Genomic DNA, 17,918 nt, shown 5'->3' with positions numbered 1-17,918 from the left:
ATGCCAAAAATATTTATTAATAAAAAATAATATAGTATAATATATATAATATATATATAGTGTGTATATATATAATACAATTCAAATTTAGCTGTTCTGTGATTTGGCTTCTTGGACATAACTGGTGAACTGATAATTCACTGGTGGTTTAAGCTGGAAAACTTTATAAAAATATTTTCTGGGATCATTTTGCAAGTCCATTGCTCTGTAACCTGGCAAGGTTCAGTGCAGGAGATTTCCCAAAGCCCAGAGTGGGAAGTTGGATGGGGTTGTGCAGGGAGCAGGAGCTGAGCCACTGTCCTGGAGAGGAAGAGGAGTTGGATTTCCTGACAATTAATTCTCTGTGCTGATGTCCCAGCACTTTCACTGCTGCTTTTGCAATGCAGGGGGCTGACCTGCATTTTATGCACCTCTTAATGTGCATTAAAATGGGCTCTAAAAAAGGGAAATCTGGTGATACATTGGTGGATAAATACTGCAAAGAGATATTAATGACTGGGCACTGCTTGCTTTGAAAAATCTGAGTGGGGATGCTGCTGGCGCTGAGATGTGTGCTGTGGTCTTGGAAAATGCAGAGCTGAGCTCAGCCCCAGCCCTGTGTGAGCACCTCGGGATGCAAATCCTCTCCCTTCAGCCCTGTGTGAGCACTTCTGGATCCAAATCCTCTCCCTTCAGCTATTTATGAGCACCTCTGGATGCAAATCCTCTCCCTTCAGCCCTGTGTGAGCACCTCTGGATCCAAATCCTCTCCCTTCAGCTATTTATGAGCACCTCTGGATGCAAATCCTCTCCCTTCAGCCCTGTGTGAGCACTTCTGGATCCAAATCCTCTCCTTTCAGCTATTTATGAGCACTTCTGGATCCAAATCCTCTCCCTTCAGCCCTGTGTGAGCACCTCTGGATGCAAATCCTCTCCCTTCAGCCCTGTGTGAGCACCTCTGGATGCAAATCCTCTCCCTTCAGCCCTGTGTGAGCACTTCTGGATCCAAATCCTCTCCTTTCAGCCCTGTGTGAGCACCTCTGGATCCAAATCGTCTCCTTTCAGCCCTGTGTGAGCGCTTCTGGATGCAAATCCTCTCCCTTTAGCTATTTATGAGCACCTCTGGATGCAAATCCTCTCCCTTCAGCCCTCTGTGAGCACCTCTGGATCCAAATCCTCTCCTTTCAGCCCTGTGTGAGCACCTCTGGATGCAAATCCTTCCCCTGCTGAATCCTGTTGATTTTTCTGGAGTTCCAGCACAGTTACTCTGCACAGGAAAAGCACCTTGAGCTTCTTCCTTTAGGTCAGGAATAACAATTCTCTGAAGAATTATGGAAATTCTCCCAGTGTATAGGAAGTTTTTCAGGTCCTCTGAATGCAGATAGTGGGATAATTTGGTGAAACTGGTCTGGAATTAAATTTTGGCCCAAAAGTTCCACTTGCAGCACTGCTGAAACCCTTAAGGTACTTTAAAAAGAAAACCAAAACCAGAAGAGAGGGGAAGAGTTTCAACATACAGATAATGATCATGGCAATGTTTTCATGGAAATAGGAATATTTGGATGTGTACACCATGGCTGGGTGCACACATGTGGGAAATGGATTTGTAGAAAAAGATGTGTTGTCTCAGTAAGGAGTGAAGAGAAAAGTAAAGTTTTTAATAGAAACCACAACAACTCCTACCACTCTGAAGTTATCATAAAAACCAATCAGCCCGTTGAAATAAATAACCTCTTGAACAGAAAAAATTGAATACTCTCAAAAAATTACCCCTCATAAATCCTAATACATCAGAATTTTATTAATCCAAAATATTTAATCTTTTTTACAAAACCATCCTTTAAAACTTATTTCCATTCTCTCTCAACAATATCATTCTTATTCCAGAACATTTTGAAATCAACCTTTCTTATCTCAAAATGTACATACAGATATCATGTAAAGCTTCTCTCAAGTTTTCTTTTCCTTTTTTACAAATGCTCAGAGCTGTGAGCTGGGTGCAGAGCAGGGACATCCACCGTGCTCCGGATGTGGCAGGGAGTGTGTGTGTGTGTGTGTGTCTGTCTGTGTGTGTGTGTGTGTCTGTATGTCTGTCTGTGTCTGTCTGTCTGTGTGTGTGTGTGTGTCTGTATGTCTGTCTGTGTCTGTCAGTGTGAGTGTGTGTGTCTGTATGTGTGTGTCTGTATGTGTGTGTCTGTATGTGTGTGTGTGTGTGTGTCTGTATGTCTGTGTCTGTCAGTGTGAGTGTGTGTGTGTGTCTATCTGTGTGTGTCTGTATGTCTGTGTGTGTGTGTGTGTGTGTGTGTCTGTATGTCTGTCTGTCTGTGTGTGTGTGTCTGTATGTCTGTGTCTGTCAGTGTGAGTGTGTGTGTGTGTCTGTCTGTGTGTGTCTGTATGTCTGTGTCTGTGTGTGTGTGTGTCTGTATGTCTGTCTGTGTCTGTCTGTGTGTGTGTGTGTCTGTATGTGTGTGTGTGTCTGTCTGTCTGTGTGTGTATCTGTATGTCTGTCTGTGTGTGTGTATGTGTGTGTGTATGTGTGTGTGTGTCTGTATGTGTGTGTCTGTATGTCTGTCTGTGTCTGTCAGTGTGAGTGTGTGTGTGTCTGTATGTCTGTGTCTGTCTGTGTGTGTGTGTCTGTGTGTGTGTGTGTGTGTCTGTATGTCTGTCTGTGTCTGTCTGTCTGTGCGTATGTGTGAGTATGTGCGTGTGTGTGTGTCTGTCTGTGTGTGTGAGTGTGTGTGTGTCTGTATGTCTGTCTGTGTCTGTGTGTGTGTGAGTATGTGTGTGTGTCTCTGTGTCTGTGTGTGTGTCTGTATGTCTGTCTTTGTCTGTCTGTCTGTGTCTGTGTGTCTGTGTCTGTGTGTGTGAGTATCTGCATGTGAGTGTGTGTGTCTGTATGTCTGTCTGTGTGTGTGTCTGTGTGTGAGTATGTGCATGTGTATCTGTCTGTGTGTCTGTCTGTCTGTGTGTGTGTGTGAGTCTGTGTGTGTGAGTGTGTGTCTGTCTCTGTGTGTCTGTCTGTGTGTGTGAGTATCTGCGTGTCTGTCTGTGTGTCTGTCTGTGTCTGTCTCTGTGTGTGTCTGTATATGTGAGTGTCTGTGTGTGTGTCTGTGTGTGTCTGTCTGTGTGTGTGAGTATGTGCGTGTGTGTCTGTCTGTGTGTGTCTGTGAGTGTGTCTGTGTGTCTGTCTGTGTGTCCGTGAGTGTGTCTGTGTGTGTGTCTGTCTCTGTGTGTATCTGTCTGTGTGTCTGTCTGTCTGTCTCTGAGTGTCTCTGTGAGTGTCTGTGTGTGTGTCTGTGTGTCTGTCTCTGTGTGTGTCTGTGTGTGTATCTGTCTGTGTGTCTGTCTGTGTGTCTGTGAGTGTCTGTCTGTGTGTCTGTCTGTGTGTGTATCTGTCTGTGTCTCTGTCTGTGTGTCTGTGAGTGTCTGTGTGTCTGTCTGTGTGTGCAGGAAGGGATTGCCCAGCTCTCTGCAATAATTCCCACCCCATTTCACAAGGGCTCTGTGCTGGGGAGGATTTCCTCATGAGGACTTCACAGCTTGGAGCTCGCAGAGGAAATGTCTGTGGCAGGAGATGCTGGGGTGGCCTGTCCTGAGCAATAATTGCATTTTGGGGAGGTTTCCTTCTTCAGGGTGACAAGCTTCCCTTCCCTTGAACACATGGCTAAGAATTGATAAAGACATTTCCATTGTAATTGACTTTTACATGAAATAAGTTTCCTTTGTAGTTAAATGTGGCTCAGGCAGAGGATTTTGTGTTATGTGTGCATTAACAGCTGTCAGAGGACTCATGATCTGCTAGAAGAATTAGAAATGCATAGTTAAATTTGTGCCACATCTATTTTTTCTTTCCTAACACCTCATCATAAAACTCCATTTTTCAGTATTGTGCAGTTGCCCAATGAGTTGTTCTGTAAACCAAAATTTTTCTGTTTATCCTTTTTGTGTTTTTTTTTTTTTTTTTTTGTATACACAACTTTGCAAATTCCTTTGAAAATTTCTTCTCTGAAGAAAAGTTTAATGTGAATTCTTTTCCGTGGTAGCAATACATGGGGGAATAAGTTGTGGTTTGTGACTTTTGTATGGAAGAGGTGATTTCATGGGGGTTGTGCTGAATCTCTGCTCTGAGGTCCTGATTTTTTGTTATTGCTTGAGGCTGATTTGCACTCTCTACCTGTGGTTACCTGTGGCCCTTTTCCTGTTTTTTTGAATACACAACTTTGAAATTCCTTATATAAATAACTTTAATATAGAAATTCCTTATATAAATAACTTTATAAATGAGATATTAATGTGCTGTCTTTCTTGAAGAAAAGTTGTGTTTAATGTGAATTATTTTCTCTGTTAGCAATACATGGGGGAATAGGTTGTGGTTTCTGACTTTTGCATGGAAGAGGTGATTTCATGGTGGTTGTGCTGAATGTCTTCTCTGAGTTCCTGATTTTTGTTATTGTTTGAGGTTGATTTGCACTCTGTACCTGTCCTGTACCCCTGAAAATATCTAAAATTGTTATTCCCTTCCCTCAGTCCCACAAATTTAACTGCAGGGGTGAAATAACAAACACTTACAGTTCTGTGAGGAACTTCCTAGGCTGCCTTTTTGCTCTTTTTGTGCTGCAGTTCCCCCAATATTCTGATTTATTCTGGAAGCCAACAGGAATCTGAGCAATGAACACAAGAGCTTGGAAGCTGTGCATTGATATATTCAGTTTGATTGAAAATTAACTCATTTTGCTTTATTGCAGGCATTTGGAAATGCAAAAACAGCACATAACAATAACTCCAGTCGTTTTGGGAAGTTCATTCAAGTCAACTATTTAGAGAATGGGATTGTCAGGGGGTAAGTACAGGGTGAGCTGGTTCTGGGGGTGATCTCTGGGCTTTTAGGAACTGGGGAGCCTCTGCTGGACATAAAATGCTGCCTTGTTGCAGCTCTGCTCATAGGAAAATAACTTGGTGCTGTGGAGTTGAAAATTTTGTAAAGTGAGCTGTGTGAATTGTGAGGTGATGCTCAATATTCTGATATTGAATATTCTGATTTTGAATATTCTGATTTTGAATATTCTGACTTTGCTGTACAGCTTGCTCATGTTAAGGATCTGCTGCTCTATCTTTACCTTCATGGTAAATGAAGGCTTTCTGCCCTCTCCATTTTGCTTTTAAAAACAGAAGATCTGAATTTTTAAGAGGAATGGAGAGAAGTGAAATAGATTTGAGGAAGCCATTTTAAAGAAACAGTTTAAACATCAGCTAAAGAGATAAAGAAAACTATGAAATTACTTAACCAAATGTGTGTGTTTATATCTGAAGGTCTTAAAACATGAGATATTTCATGCTTACATTTGCTGGTTCTGAGGGATTGTGGAGAAATCCCTGACCTTGATGCTCCAGTGTTTCTTTTCTTTGCATTTCTTCTCATTTGCAATAACTTGAGTGACTGGGAACTCTGTGCCACATGTGCCTTGAGTGTTATCCTGAAGAAATTTAACATATTTTCAGACCCAGCCACACCAGCTCAGCAGATTGGTACAATTTGAATAAACTTGTTTTGTCTTCAGCCTGAGGAAAAAATGCTCAAACTTTGTCCTCAATCCTTGTGCCCCTTGTCAAGGACTTGGAATTCTTGTTTTGGTTACTTTGTCACCCTGTAGGGGTTTGCTGGCTGCTTCCATCCTGGGCTGATGTCTTCACTGACATAAAAATCCAGCAGATTTATTGGGATGAGAATCAGGCAGATATCTGGGATATTTCAGGGTTCTTGCCTTGGCATGCCTTGTCAGATAAATGTTAATCTTTCAGGACAACACATTGTTACCACTCTGTGGGTCTTGTTTCTGGTGGCAATTTTCATCAGCACTTTCCTTGCTTGGTCAGCCTGTTTTAAATTATCTGCACCAAACCCAAGCACTGCAGAGAGGAATTCCTTGGGTATTCCTTTCTTCCAGAGCCTACTGAAATTCTTGGTTTAGATTTAAAGTAGTGTCTGAGCTCTCCTCTTGCACATTTTAGTGCAGATCTCATTGTTTGAACTCTCTTGGCAGTTGCTGTCTGATGTTTTCTGAGCTCTTTTCTCTTTGCCCTCATGCTTATTTCATTTTCTGTGCTTCCTTAGGGCTGTGGTTGAAAAATACCTGCTTGAAAAATCTCGTCTGGTTTCTCAAGAAAAAGATGAAAGGTAAGAGAGAAATGCAGTTTTCCAAGAGAGTTAAAATCAATTCAGCAGTTTAAGAACATCTGAATTATACAGAATAAAAGAAAATCCTCTATATTTTAATGAGAAATGCATTGACTTTGCAGGAACTACCATGTCTTTTATTATTTGCTACTTGGAGTCAATGAGGAGGAGCGTAAAGAATTTCACCTCAAGCAACCTGAAGATTATTTCTACCTCAACCAGGTAATCTGTGATTTACCAATGCATTGATAAGGGTTGGTCAAAGATGAAAGGAAGGAGAATAGATTGTGCTGGGCTTTTTGTGATGTTTGGGTTTCGCTCTTTGCCTTTTTTTGGATTTCTCTTTGCAGCATAACTTGAAAATTGAAGATGGGGAAGATCTCCGACATGAATTTGAGAGATTAAAACAAGCCATGGAGATGGTTGGCTTCCTTTCAGCAACAAAGAAACAGTAAGTGCAGTTCTGTTTGCTTTTGTCATTGGCATTTATTGTTCATGGCTTGCAATGTAGGGATCAAAGTAGTTCTGTAGGGAACGAGGAGAGCTGGGTGTTTGAGAGCTTACAGACTGATTATTGAGGCAGAATTAGCTCTGCTAACCTATCATAATGAACTACCTTAAGACAAATTCTGACATAATTCAACTTTTCTTCCTCAGGATATTTTCAATCCTTTCAGCTATTCTGTATTTGGGCAATGTCACCTACAAGAAGAAAGCCACAGGTCGGGATGAAGGGTTGGACGTGGGACCTCCTGAAGTGTTGGACATTCTCTCCCAGCTGTTGAAAGTAGAGTATTTCTCTTTAACATTAATTAATTAATGCTATTAATGCTAGATCTTTTTTGTATTAATTAATTAATACACCTGTTTGTCATGTTCTACCTCAGCATTTCACTCAGCTATCCCAATTGCTGTATCTAAATCTCATTTGTGATCCACAAAATTGATCTTGTGGGAGGGGAAACATGAAATTGGTGAGATTAATGCTAATTCTCTTTAGTATGAATTAATTAATACACCTGTTTGTCATGTTCTACCTCAGCATTTCACTCAGCTATCCTAATGGCTGTATCTAAATCTCAGTTGTGATCCATAAAATTGATCTTGTGGGAGGGGAAACATGAAATTAGTGAGATTATTTGGGTTAGAGATGGCATATAACCTGCAGCATGGAAATAGAATCTGTTGACTCACCAATCAGAGGTGAGCAAGAATAGATTCAGTGTAGGTGTGTTCTTTGCCACCACAGGGAAACGTCTGAATGAATGAATGTAAACAGAATAATTTAAACAAGTTGTAGGACTTGTAAAGCTACTGATGGATGATAAATGTGGCTGTGTCAAAGAGATTCTCTGGAGAAGTTGCATGTCCACTGCTGCAGTCAGATAACTCATTCAGGATGGTGACAGCAGCTCTTGTTTCTCTCTTGTTTTGAAGGTTAAACGTGAAATCCTGGTAGAAGTGCTCACAAAAAGAAAAACTGTGACTGCTAATGATAAGCTTATTTTGCCATATAGTCTCAATGAGGTGAGTAAAAAAGCACTTGTAGAATGATTTTAAATAACTGAAATTTGCTTTTTTGGATTAAAAAAGCTGTTATGGTACATTTTCACATTTTGTGAGGGATGGTTGGGAAGTTAGAAGTTTGAATTAAAGGCAAACTGTGGTTTTATTTGTCCCTGCTGGGGTTGTAACCTGTGAGTGACACTGGTTTGAAACAGAAATGATTATTTTTTAAACAAAGTCCTGAAAATTGTTTGATCTGCAGGCAATAACAGCTCGAGATTCCATGGCCAAGTCCTTGTACAGTGCTCTGTTTGACTGGATTGTTCTGAGAATCAATCATGCACTCCTCAACAAGAGGGACATGGAGGAATCTGTTACAGTAAGTCCCTCACAAAACCAAGTCTTTGCAAGCACCTAACAGTCAATCCTAGAGATGATATATTGTGATATCTGGGATGAATTTTGATACTTCTCAAGCCCTGGTAAATTCCCTGGTAATATTTAATCATCTCTGTTTTCACAGTAGGCAGAACTATTAAATATTTAAAGTCTTTCAGCACAGACTGCAGTGCTTTCTGGCTGTTTATCTCTTGGGGTTAAGGCACTGGATGACAGATTGGTAACTAGATTTCCACATCTCCTTTTAGTGTCTGTCCATTGGTGTACTTGATATTTTTGGATTTGAAGATTTTGAAACCAACAGTTTTGAGCAGTTCTGCATAAATTATGCAAATGAGCAACTTCAGTATTATTTCAATCAGCACATTTTCAAATTGGAGCAGGTAAGAAATGAGAGTGGCTGAAGTGAAACCTGTTTTTATCAAGTGTTTGTGTATTATGCAAACTTAGCCTTTATTCTGCAATTGCTTGAATATTTCTGCAAGTCTTTATTTTTAAAATTTCTTCTTTCACTGCTGCTTGTTCTTGTACTAATGGGGTCTTTCTTCAGAGGGCTGGCACTGAATTTCTGCTTGACTGCAAAAACTAAGATAAGATCCAGGTGATCCCAGACAGAAGTCAGCTAAAACTGTGAACTTTGGTACTGCAAGTCTGTAGGTGAGGGGTTGGATTTGGGTGTTTTTGTTTCAGTGGTTGGGAAACAGCTTCTCTTATTTTTAGCAGTCTGGAAGTGTTTAATAACCAGTCTTTGCTGCTTCTCCCACCCAACTGCATTTAGGGGGCACAGCTGTGATCCTGGCAGTGGTGCTGAATTCCTGGCCTGTGTGGATTGACTGGTTTGCAGGTGCTGTCACCTGACAGAGCTCTGAGTGCTGCAGGAGCCAGCAGATCCTGTCCTGGACTGGGTTTTGGAGGTTTTTTGCTCCAGATTTGTTTTATTTCTGCTTTGTGCAGAAGTGAGGTTCTCAGGTCACTGCTGAAAGGACTCATTCTCTAGTATGTGGTACTTTGTCAACAACTTTAGGCAAGCATTTTAAAGAAAATAAAATTACCTAACATCCAAACTCTGTGTATAAACATGATTTTGAGGTCCCTGTTTTGTAACTTAGGACAGAATTGGTTATCCAGGCTGGCCAGAGTAAATAGTTACATTGTCTTCTTTTTTTTTTTCTAATGCCATTTTTCCAAATAAGCTTAATCCTTGAATGACCCATTTCCTGTATCTCTTGCAGCCTGAGGGCCCTCAGGGAGATCTCTATATCTTTTTAAATAAAGGCTTTTTTGTCTGTGCAAAATGGCAACTCAGTTCTGTAACACGGTGTGCACTGTGCTGGGCAGACTGAATTCCACCTACTTAAAAATAATGCATTTATCATCATCATCATCCAGACCATGAGAGGTGCTCTTTGTCCTTTGTTAAACATAAAACTTCTTTGATTTTCTGTGTGATTCTTATTTTAACTTTATCATTTTTTTTTACTTTATTAGCTTTTTCCTGTGGCTATTTACAGAATTAAGAAAATCTGGTATTTTGCTTCTGTATCTTAGTGGGAAGATTGTCTTGTCAAGCATTTGAGGGATTGTCACTTCAATAGAAGAGCTTCATGTTCTCTTGTCAGGGAGCTCCAACTGTTCTGAGCCTAAGCAACATCCATTGCTTCCTGAGGGAAGTTCTGGTGCTGATGTTCTGCAGGCCTTCACTGCCTGTTTTGAAACTTCTTGTTATTTTCTCTGACTGTGCAATATGAAAATTCTGGAACTTGATATTTAACTACTCTCATTTCCCATATTACAAAAACCATGGAAGAGCAAATAAACTCAAACTCCTCTGTGTGTGCCCAGTTTTGCTGGAGTGCTGAGGATGTAATGTCTGACTCCAGGGTCCTGGGCTGCTGATTGCTGGGAAGGCAGAGCACAGCAGAACATTCCTTTCACAGCTTTGGTTTTGAAATAGTTTCACCCCAAACAGACCCTGCTGAGTGACGTGCCTGAGGACCTTTGATCTGTGCCACTGTGCCTGTTCTTCTCTTCTTATTTATAAATTCTCCTTATTTTTGTCTCTGCTGCCTGAACTAACAAACTCCACTTGCTGTGCCTGTCCAAGGCTGTGTTTTAAGCACTTAAACCACAGGACATCAAAGGTCAGGGCACTGTACTGACAAAGGAATTTTCTTGAGCCACACAGGAGGAATATAAGAGTGAAGGGATCACTTGGCACAATATTGACTATACTGATAACGTGGCCTGCATTCACTTAATCAGCAAGAAGCCCACTGGTCTCTTCTATCTTCTGGATGAAGAAAGCAAGTAAGGAACAAACATTTGCAAAAACATGTGGCAGGGAGGAGGGAAGGACTTTGAAAGGACAAAAATACATTGTGGGAAGCAAAGGGTTATTTATGACTCTGATTTACACTGGAGTTTGCTTCTAATGACTCCAATATGGTGGTGAAATACATTGATGCTAAAACTGAACTTTGCCTTATGCAAACTTGGAACTTCCATGTTTGTGGTTTACCGTGGAACTGCAGTTAAAGTAAAATGCATGGCTGGAGGTCTTTGCAGCATTAAGTAGCAAGTGTGATAAATAGTTAATGTGGTGCAAACTAAATTTGGCTGGTGAAGTGGGAAGAAACACTGAAGTACACTTGAAACCTCAGAATCTTCTGCTGTGTGTGGAGCTGCTTGGTTTGGGTCCAGAAACTGAGCCCACCTTTAAAATTCAAAGGAGGTGGAGAGATCTTGGACAATTAATACTTTGCACAAGCAACAATAGGTGTTCATTCTAATAAAAATACCTGTATTTGAGAAATGGCTGACCTCTTTTGTCTTGTATTCCCAGTTTTCCACATGCCACCAACCAAACTCTGCTGGCAAAATTCAAACAGCAGCATGAGGAGAACAAGTTTTTTGTTGGAACCCCGGTGATGGAGCCTGCTTTTATCATTCGCCACTTTGCTGGCAAAGTGAAATACCAGATCAAAGTACGTGGTGGATCTCATGGGCACAAGAATTTCCTTGTCTTTCTGGGAGTTTTTTGTCAGGATGTAGAAAATTTGGGAATGGGCTGGATCAGAAGGGTTCTCAGAGGTACTTTGGGGTTGTTTCTTGGGGGATGGTGGTGGTGAGTGAATGGTAACGCTGGCTGTTATTCTGAATCAACAAACCAGGGGAGTTTCTGTGAGCTGTTGTGGTTCCACGTGGCTGTTTTTCAGGATTTCAGGGAGAAGAACATGGATTACATGAGGCCTGACATCGTGGCCCTGCTGCGCAGCAGCGACAGCGCCTTCGTGCGGGAGCTGATCGGGATGGACCCGGTGGCCGTGTTCCGCTGGGCCGTGCTGCGCGCTGCCGTCCGTGCTGTGGCTGTGTTCAACCAGGCCGGCAGGGACAGGGCTCAGAAAACTGCAGGTGGGGATGGGGAACTGGGGTGGGATGGAGAGAGGCAGGGATGGACTGAGGAACAGCAGGTGGGGCTGGGGAAGGGCAGGGATGGAACAGGGATGGACCGAGCAACAGCAGGTGGGGCTGGGGAAGGGGAGGGGTGGGACGGGAAAGGGCAGGGATGGACCAAGGAACAGCAAGTGGGGCTAGAGAAGGGGAGGGGTGGGATGGGGAAGGGTGGGGATGGACCAGGGAATGGCAGGTGGGGCTGGGGAACGGCAGGGATGGAGCAAGGGAACAGCAAGTGGGGCTGGGGAACGGGAGAGGTGGGAACAGGAAACGGCAGGTGGGGCTGGGGAGTGGCAGGGATGGACCAGGGAAGGGCAGGGATGGACCAGAGAACGGGAGGGATGGACCAGGGAGGGGCAGGGATGGACTGGGGAATAGCAGGTGGGGCTGGGGAATGGCAGGGATGGACCAGAGAATGGCAGGTGGGGATGGGAGTGGCAAGGATGGACTGGGGAAGGGCAGGGAATAGGAGACAGCAGGTGGGGCTGAGGAAGGGCAGGGATTTACTGGGGAATGGCAGGGATGGACCAGGGAGTGGTAAGGATGGACCAGGGAATAGCAGGAGGGGCTGGGGAATGGCAGGGATGGAACAGAAAATGGCAGATGGGGTTAGGGAGCGGCAAGGATGGACTGGGGAAGGGCAGGGATGGACTGGGGAATGGCAGGTGGGGTTAGGAAGCAGCAGGGATGGACCAGGGAAGGGCAGGGATGGAACAGGAGATGGCAGGTGGAGTTATGGAGCAGCAGGGATGGAACGGGAAGCAGCAGATAGGGCACTGGCTGGGAAGGTGCAGGTATGACACAGAAAACTGCTCTCTGAAAATGGTTAATACTCCATAATTGCTCTGCTGGCAAAATGAGTTTGTGGCAAAACATCATCAACCAGACACCATCTTTGGTGCTGAAGACAAATCTAATGTGGAAATGGTTTAATATTAATAATGGAGGAGGTTGTCATTGTTCTTACCTGAGGTCATTCAGCTTTCCTCCTCCAGTCAGTGCAGCATTTCCAGCAGGCTGGGACAGACTTGAAGGCCTATTTGTGAAAGTTGAAGGTGGTAATTCTGATATTCTCATCTTATCACTAATTTTGATCTTCCTAGACCTCTGTGAAGTACCAAATGAGTATTCAGGGTTAATAACTAAATTTGAGCAGCTGCAACTTCCTGTCTGGTAGATGGGAGTTTGAACAGCAAATTGTAGCTTGATAAAGGATTGAATAAAAACTCCAGACCCTTGGATAGATACTGTGCTTGCTAAAGTTGGTGGTTTTGGGGGTTTTTGCCTGCTCATATCTTTGTCCAAATGCAGTTTTTTTGTTATTTCCTGACAGGAGTGGTACGTCAAGGACCCAGAGTTCCCCTTGGAGAACTCCAGAGATCCAACACGCCGGTAGAAAAAGTTTATCGGTGAGAAGCACATCCCTAACCCCTGCAGGGAACAGCTGAAGTGCTGAGCTGGATTTTCATAGATCTAATCTCAACTAGATCTTTCCACAAGGAAAGCAAGCTTTATTTCTTCTGTCTTGTTTTCTTTGGCCTTTTTAATACCATCCAAACAACACTCTGGCTTATTTTATGTGAGACCCAAAGCCACCACATGTTGGGGACAGCCTCAGTTCCATTTCCCACTGGGTTTTTGAGTTCTCTGTGGTTGCTGTGTGCAGCTTTTAGCATTGTGTGCTCCTCTGCAGCCAATCTGGGTCACTGAAGGGAGCAGAGGCAGGGCCAGTCTTACAGAACTGTATCTCTGTAGGGAGATTTGCCTTTCCATGGATATTTAGGCTTTGTACATGTTCCTTTTGCAGCCTCTCAGTGCTCGATTTCTCATTTGATTGTTCTGAGGATTTCGATATAAATGCTTTCCAAGACATCATTTCTTTTTGTGAGAACAAGAAGTAAGTAGCAAAAGGCCTGGACTCCCAGGCCAGGGAGGCACATTTCCAGGACACAGTGACTTTCTCAGTGTGCTCTGGGTGACAGTGAAGCCATGGAGCACTTAAAGTAGTGACTTCATGCTGCTTCCTAATTACTGCATCCTGGACAGCCTCTGTCAATTGGGGAAACAAAGAACTAAATATCCAATTTGTGTGAAAGGATTGGCCACAGCTTACCAGATCTGTTTCCTTGGGTTGTCTAAAATATTCAGAAAAGTTCAGAGGTACCCAAGGAAGCCACAATCCTGTGTAATAATGCTGCTGCCTCTGGGAGCAGCTCAGAATGGGGAGAGCACCTAAGAGTCAGAAGTGATTCTTACACTTCTGTTATTTTTGGTTTGTGCCTCTCTGGAGAGTAAAGAAGGTAAGTTCTGTGCCAGGACACAGCACTTCACAAGAGCTCAGTGCATGCTTGAAGAATGGAACATGCCATGAATTAAGGACCATCCCAGGCTTACTTTGAAAAGCTAAACGTGAATAAGTTTGAAGTGGAAATGAAACCCAAAATTTCTTCAAGTATCCCTCTAACAGTTTGTTTATAACTTACTTTTCTGCTGTAAGTGTTTAAGTAGCCTCATTTTAGTAGTCTAATCTCTGTATAAAAATGTTTACTCTTGGTTATAAAGAAGCTTGCATTAAACTGAAAAGGTTCCTTGGCTTAACCATAACCATTAACCTCTCTAAATTTCCCTCCATTTTCTGAATTGATGGCTCAAGAATTTACAGTAAAAGGTAGAATCAGAGAGTAAGTTGAGTATGAGACTGGCAATTATATTTTAGAGCACTGATGGAGTAGAAAGTGCTGACTTGTCATCCAAATCATTCATGTTTAGGAACAAGTAGCCTGGGATTGACCTGCTGCATTTTGGAGCACACTTGGTGATGGAACCTTTTGGGATTTTAACTCCTTTTTTCCCCCTCTCTCACGGCTGTGTATCTCTGTTTGCCGCCTGTGTTTTGCTGTGGATCGTTTTAGAGACATGCATGAACAAATCATCGCCAGTATTAAAGGACTGCCCTGGCAGGGTGATGATCCCTGTGAGCTGCTTCGGTCCCTCAGTCAGCTTCAACACCGCTCCCACCTCCTGTGAGTGCTCTGCCTATTGCTTTGGAAGTGCAACAAGAACCAGGCATTACTCCACTCCCTAAAAATGATGCTTGTCCTAAATTTTTCTTTGAAAAATGCTAAACAAGACAATTAAAAATAAAACATCCTTTCTGCAAATAGGCTGTAGAGAACACCTTGTTGCTTCATTGCATTAGCTGAAAGTTTACCCTATTTCTCGTGTGAACTTGCTTTAAAAGCTCCAAATGTCTAATGTGAGCTTGTTGTTGCAAAATATTCAATAGTGAGATCTCCCACAAGGTGTGACAAATGTTTCATGAAATTCAGGATGCTTGTGCTGGATGTATTCCTGGGTTTAGAGCCTTTACATCTGTGTGTGTAAGGAAATTAATCTCTGCTCTGCTGTATAATAAGTAAATGTAAACAGGGTGGAGGAACAGAGGTGGTGTAAACAGAGCAGGAACCTGCCCTATATCACAGAGTTAATGTGCTTAGAACCAGCAGGATGTGAGCTGCAGCTTTCTTTCTGAGAGCTTCACCTTCTTCTTCTTCACCTTCACCTGCTTCACCTTCTGTGTGTGACCTGCTCAGACATTCCAGAGTCCCTGGTGCTGGGACATGCATTGTCCTCCTGCTCCCAGTGTTCTTTCACAGAGCTTCTGGTGCCAGCAGCTGTAACTTCTGAACTGAGCACTTTTATTTGCTAGTGCCTTGTGTTATAATGACTTTAATGTCCAACAATGCAGTTTTGAATAGTTTTAACTTCAGATTTAATGTCTCACTTTTGAAAGCTTCCAATACCTACAGAGTTTATTTAAGAAAAAGAAATTGTTCTTGTTGCAGAGCAGTTTGCATTTCTTGCATTGGTCACTTGTAAGAATCATGCATGAACACACCCTGGTGCTGTTGTGCTCATTTTCTTCTGTCCTTTACCTTGCCTCATAAATTGCACCAATTTATGGCTTGCTGAAATAATAAAAAATCATGTGCATTTTTTTTTCTTAAATTATCTTTAATATTTTCACAGGAAAAGTAAAGGTGTCAAGCAAAAGCAGATCATTCCCAAGGTAATCAGAAAATTTAGATTTCTCTTGGGTATGGGCTTTTTTGCACTGTGAATTTCATTTTGATTGACAGAACTCACTTCAGTACTGTTTTATAGTGTAGGAAAGTTTTGTTATTTATCCTGACAAGCTGAAAAATAGGTGAATGTTCTCTTTAATAAGAATTGTTTAATTAGACAGATGTGAAGATGTCATAAGTGTATAAAGCCATTTCCAAGTCAGGGAAGGCAAATGCAGTGATTGTGTGATTCCCCTTGTTCACCTTACACTCTTGGGACAGGGCAGTGAAACAGTTTCACTGCTAAGAAACGTTTTGACCCAAAATAGAAATAATCATGAAATATAACATGTCACTGAATGTGGAACTCTGGGTAGCTGGTTTCATTCTGACTCATTTTAAAGAAAATATTTCCCTTTTAGTTGAAAGACTTGCACTTTGTTGATTATGAAAACTTTTTTGTAGAACTTGCTGGATTCCAAATCTCTGAAGCTCATCATGAGCATGACTCTGCATGACCGGACTACAAAGTCCCTTTTGCACTTGCACAAGAAGAAGAAACCCCCCAGCATAAGTGCCCAGTTCCAGGTGGGTGACAAACCTCAGGAAACAGCCCCTGCTGGGCTGGTCTGGGCTGGTCTTGCTTGGAAAACCAAGTGGGTTTTATTCTTGAGGTTTTTTTGAGGTGAGGTTTATGATTGATTAAAGTCAGAGTACATTTTGAGATGCCATTGATGCCATGAAATGTGTCAGTTCTCTACACTGATCATCCTTGTATACAGATCTAGTGCTACTGTAAGAGCATGAGAGGATGTTCAAACCCTGCTTGAAATTCTCTTGAGAAAAGCTAAAAGCAAATACCAAACACAGGGATGTGCTGAGCAATATGGGAGGATCTGTTTGGATTTTGTACAGCCATGAGACCTGAAACAACCTGATTCCTGAGGGAAAAGCTATCCTGCTGTCAAACACCAAATCACCATCAAAAGGCTATCCTGAAGAAAAACTTTTGTGACTGTTTCATTTCAGTCTTCACTGAACAAGTTGCTGGAGACCCTGGGCAGAGCTGAGCCGTTCTTCATCCGCTGCATCCGCTCCAACGCAGAGAAGGTGAGGCTGCCTCAGAGCTGAGCTGCCTGCTGACATCCAGGGCTCATCCTTGGAATCTCTATTTCTGCTCAGGCTCCTCAGGCTCTCACTGGCTGTTTTCTGCTGGTCCTTTACAGAGGGAGATGCTCTTTGATGAGAGCTTGGTGCTGCAGCAGTTACGGTACACGGGCATGCTGGAAACTGTGCGGATCAGGAGGTCTGGCTACAGTGCCAAATACACATTCCAGGTACATGGGAACTGGGTTGTGCTTTCAGAAGTATCTGCTCTCTTCAGAAACCACACCTTGTGTGTCTCTTCATACAAGGCTCATGACCCCTTGGGATGAGCTGTAAAAATGCACTGTAGTTTTAAGAGAGCCTGCATGGTAAAAAGTCATAGTTAAACTGTTGTGGGTTGTGTGCCAGTAAATTCCCTTCACACAACCAGGAAGAAACATTCTGAGTGCAGTCAGTGCAGTCTAATGTGGGAATTAGTTTTCTGTAAAAAATCCTGTGTAGGTTTAGAGATCACATCTAGGTGATATTTCCCATTAACAGAGGCTGACTTAGCCTGCATTTTACACGGAGAAGTAGCTCAGTTTGTAGTGAGAGTTGAGTATTTTCAGGTCCCTGTAGCTTAAGTGTCTTAAATAGGTTTCTGTTTTAGAGCTAAAACTCCAAACTTGGGAGTTGCCTTCTAACTTTGGTCTCTTGCTATCTCTGTTTCTTACAGGAATTCATTGACCAGTTTCAGGTGTTACTGCCCAAAAATGCCAAAGCCTCCAAGGAAGACATCTGTGCTTATTTGAATAAACTGAAACTGAATGAAAACTACTATCAAATAGGGAAGACCAAGGTCTGTGAAACTTTCTGTAAGGCAGTAAGAACCACTGCTGTACACTGCCAAATTCAGTGCAGTTCATTTACAAGTGTTACTCTTCTCTGTTTTATGTACCCAAATTGGCTATTTTACCTCTTGCAAGTGGTGACACAGAGGTTATACCTGACCCCTTGGTTTTGATGCCAACCTGGTTTTTTGACTACAGTACAAATCCATGTTATATAGATAGTTTGGGAAATTGTTGCTATTGGCATTTGTCAAACAGATCAATGTTTACATTTTGGAAGGGTTCTGTGATTTGAAGGTTGTAAGGACAGGTGTAAGTTTTAGAATCCAAACTCTGAAATTTAAAAGGACTTGTATCTTGGGTAAACTGTCAGCCAGTAAGGTTTGGTGCAGTGGTACCAAACCA

The 17,918-nt window shown here is 42.4% G+C and overlaps 1 protein-coding gene across 1 annotated transcript in view; it reads left to right on the top strand.

The window, feature by feature from the left end:
- Positions 1-17,918, top strand: part of MYO9B (myosin IXB) — a 48,119-nt gene that overhangs the window by 16,490 nt on the left and 13,711 nt on the right. Inside the window, exons 4-22 of the mRNA XM_058820955.1 lie at positions 4,725-4,819; positions 6,092-6,154; positions 6,277-6,376; positions 6,505-6,605; positions 6,812-6,941; positions 7,592-7,681; positions 7,923-8,039; positions 8,308-8,442; positions 10,245-10,366; positions 10,902-11,043; positions 11,275-11,470; positions 12,846-12,921; positions 13,320-13,409; positions 14,425-14,535; positions 15,542-15,581; positions 16,042-16,164; positions 16,606-16,686; positions 16,803-16,913; positions 17,399-17,521. Coding sequence (XP_058676938.1) covers positions 4,725-4,819; positions 6,092-6,154; positions 6,277-6,376; positions 6,505-6,605; positions 6,812-6,941; positions 7,592-7,681; positions 7,923-8,039; positions 8,308-8,442; positions 10,245-10,366; positions 10,902-11,043; positions 11,275-11,470; positions 12,846-12,921; positions 13,320-13,409; positions 14,425-14,535; positions 15,542-15,581; positions 16,042-16,164; positions 16,606-16,686; positions 16,803-16,913; positions 17,399-17,521 — 2,046 coding nt within the window. The remainder of the gene's footprint in view (positions 1-4,724; positions 4,820-6,091; positions 6,155-6,276; positions 6,377-6,504; positions 6,606-6,811; positions 6,942-7,591; positions 7,682-7,922; positions 8,040-8,307; positions 8,443-10,244; positions 10,367-10,901; positions 11,044-11,274; positions 11,471-12,845; positions 12,922-13,319; positions 13,410-14,424; positions 14,536-15,541; positions 15,582-16,041; positions 16,165-16,605; positions 16,687-16,802; positions 16,914-17,398; positions 17,522-17,918) is intronic.

This window comes from Ammospiza caudacuta, chromosome 28, assembly GCF_027887145.1.
Source record: "Ammospiza caudacuta isolate bAmmCau1 chromosome 28, bAmmCau1.pri, whole genome shotgun sequence".
NCBI classification, from domain to species: Eukaryota; Metazoa; Chordata; class Aves; order Passeriformes; family Passerellidae; genus Ammospiza; species Ammospiza caudacuta.
This window is presented reverse-complemented; position numbering and strand designations above follow the sequence as displayed.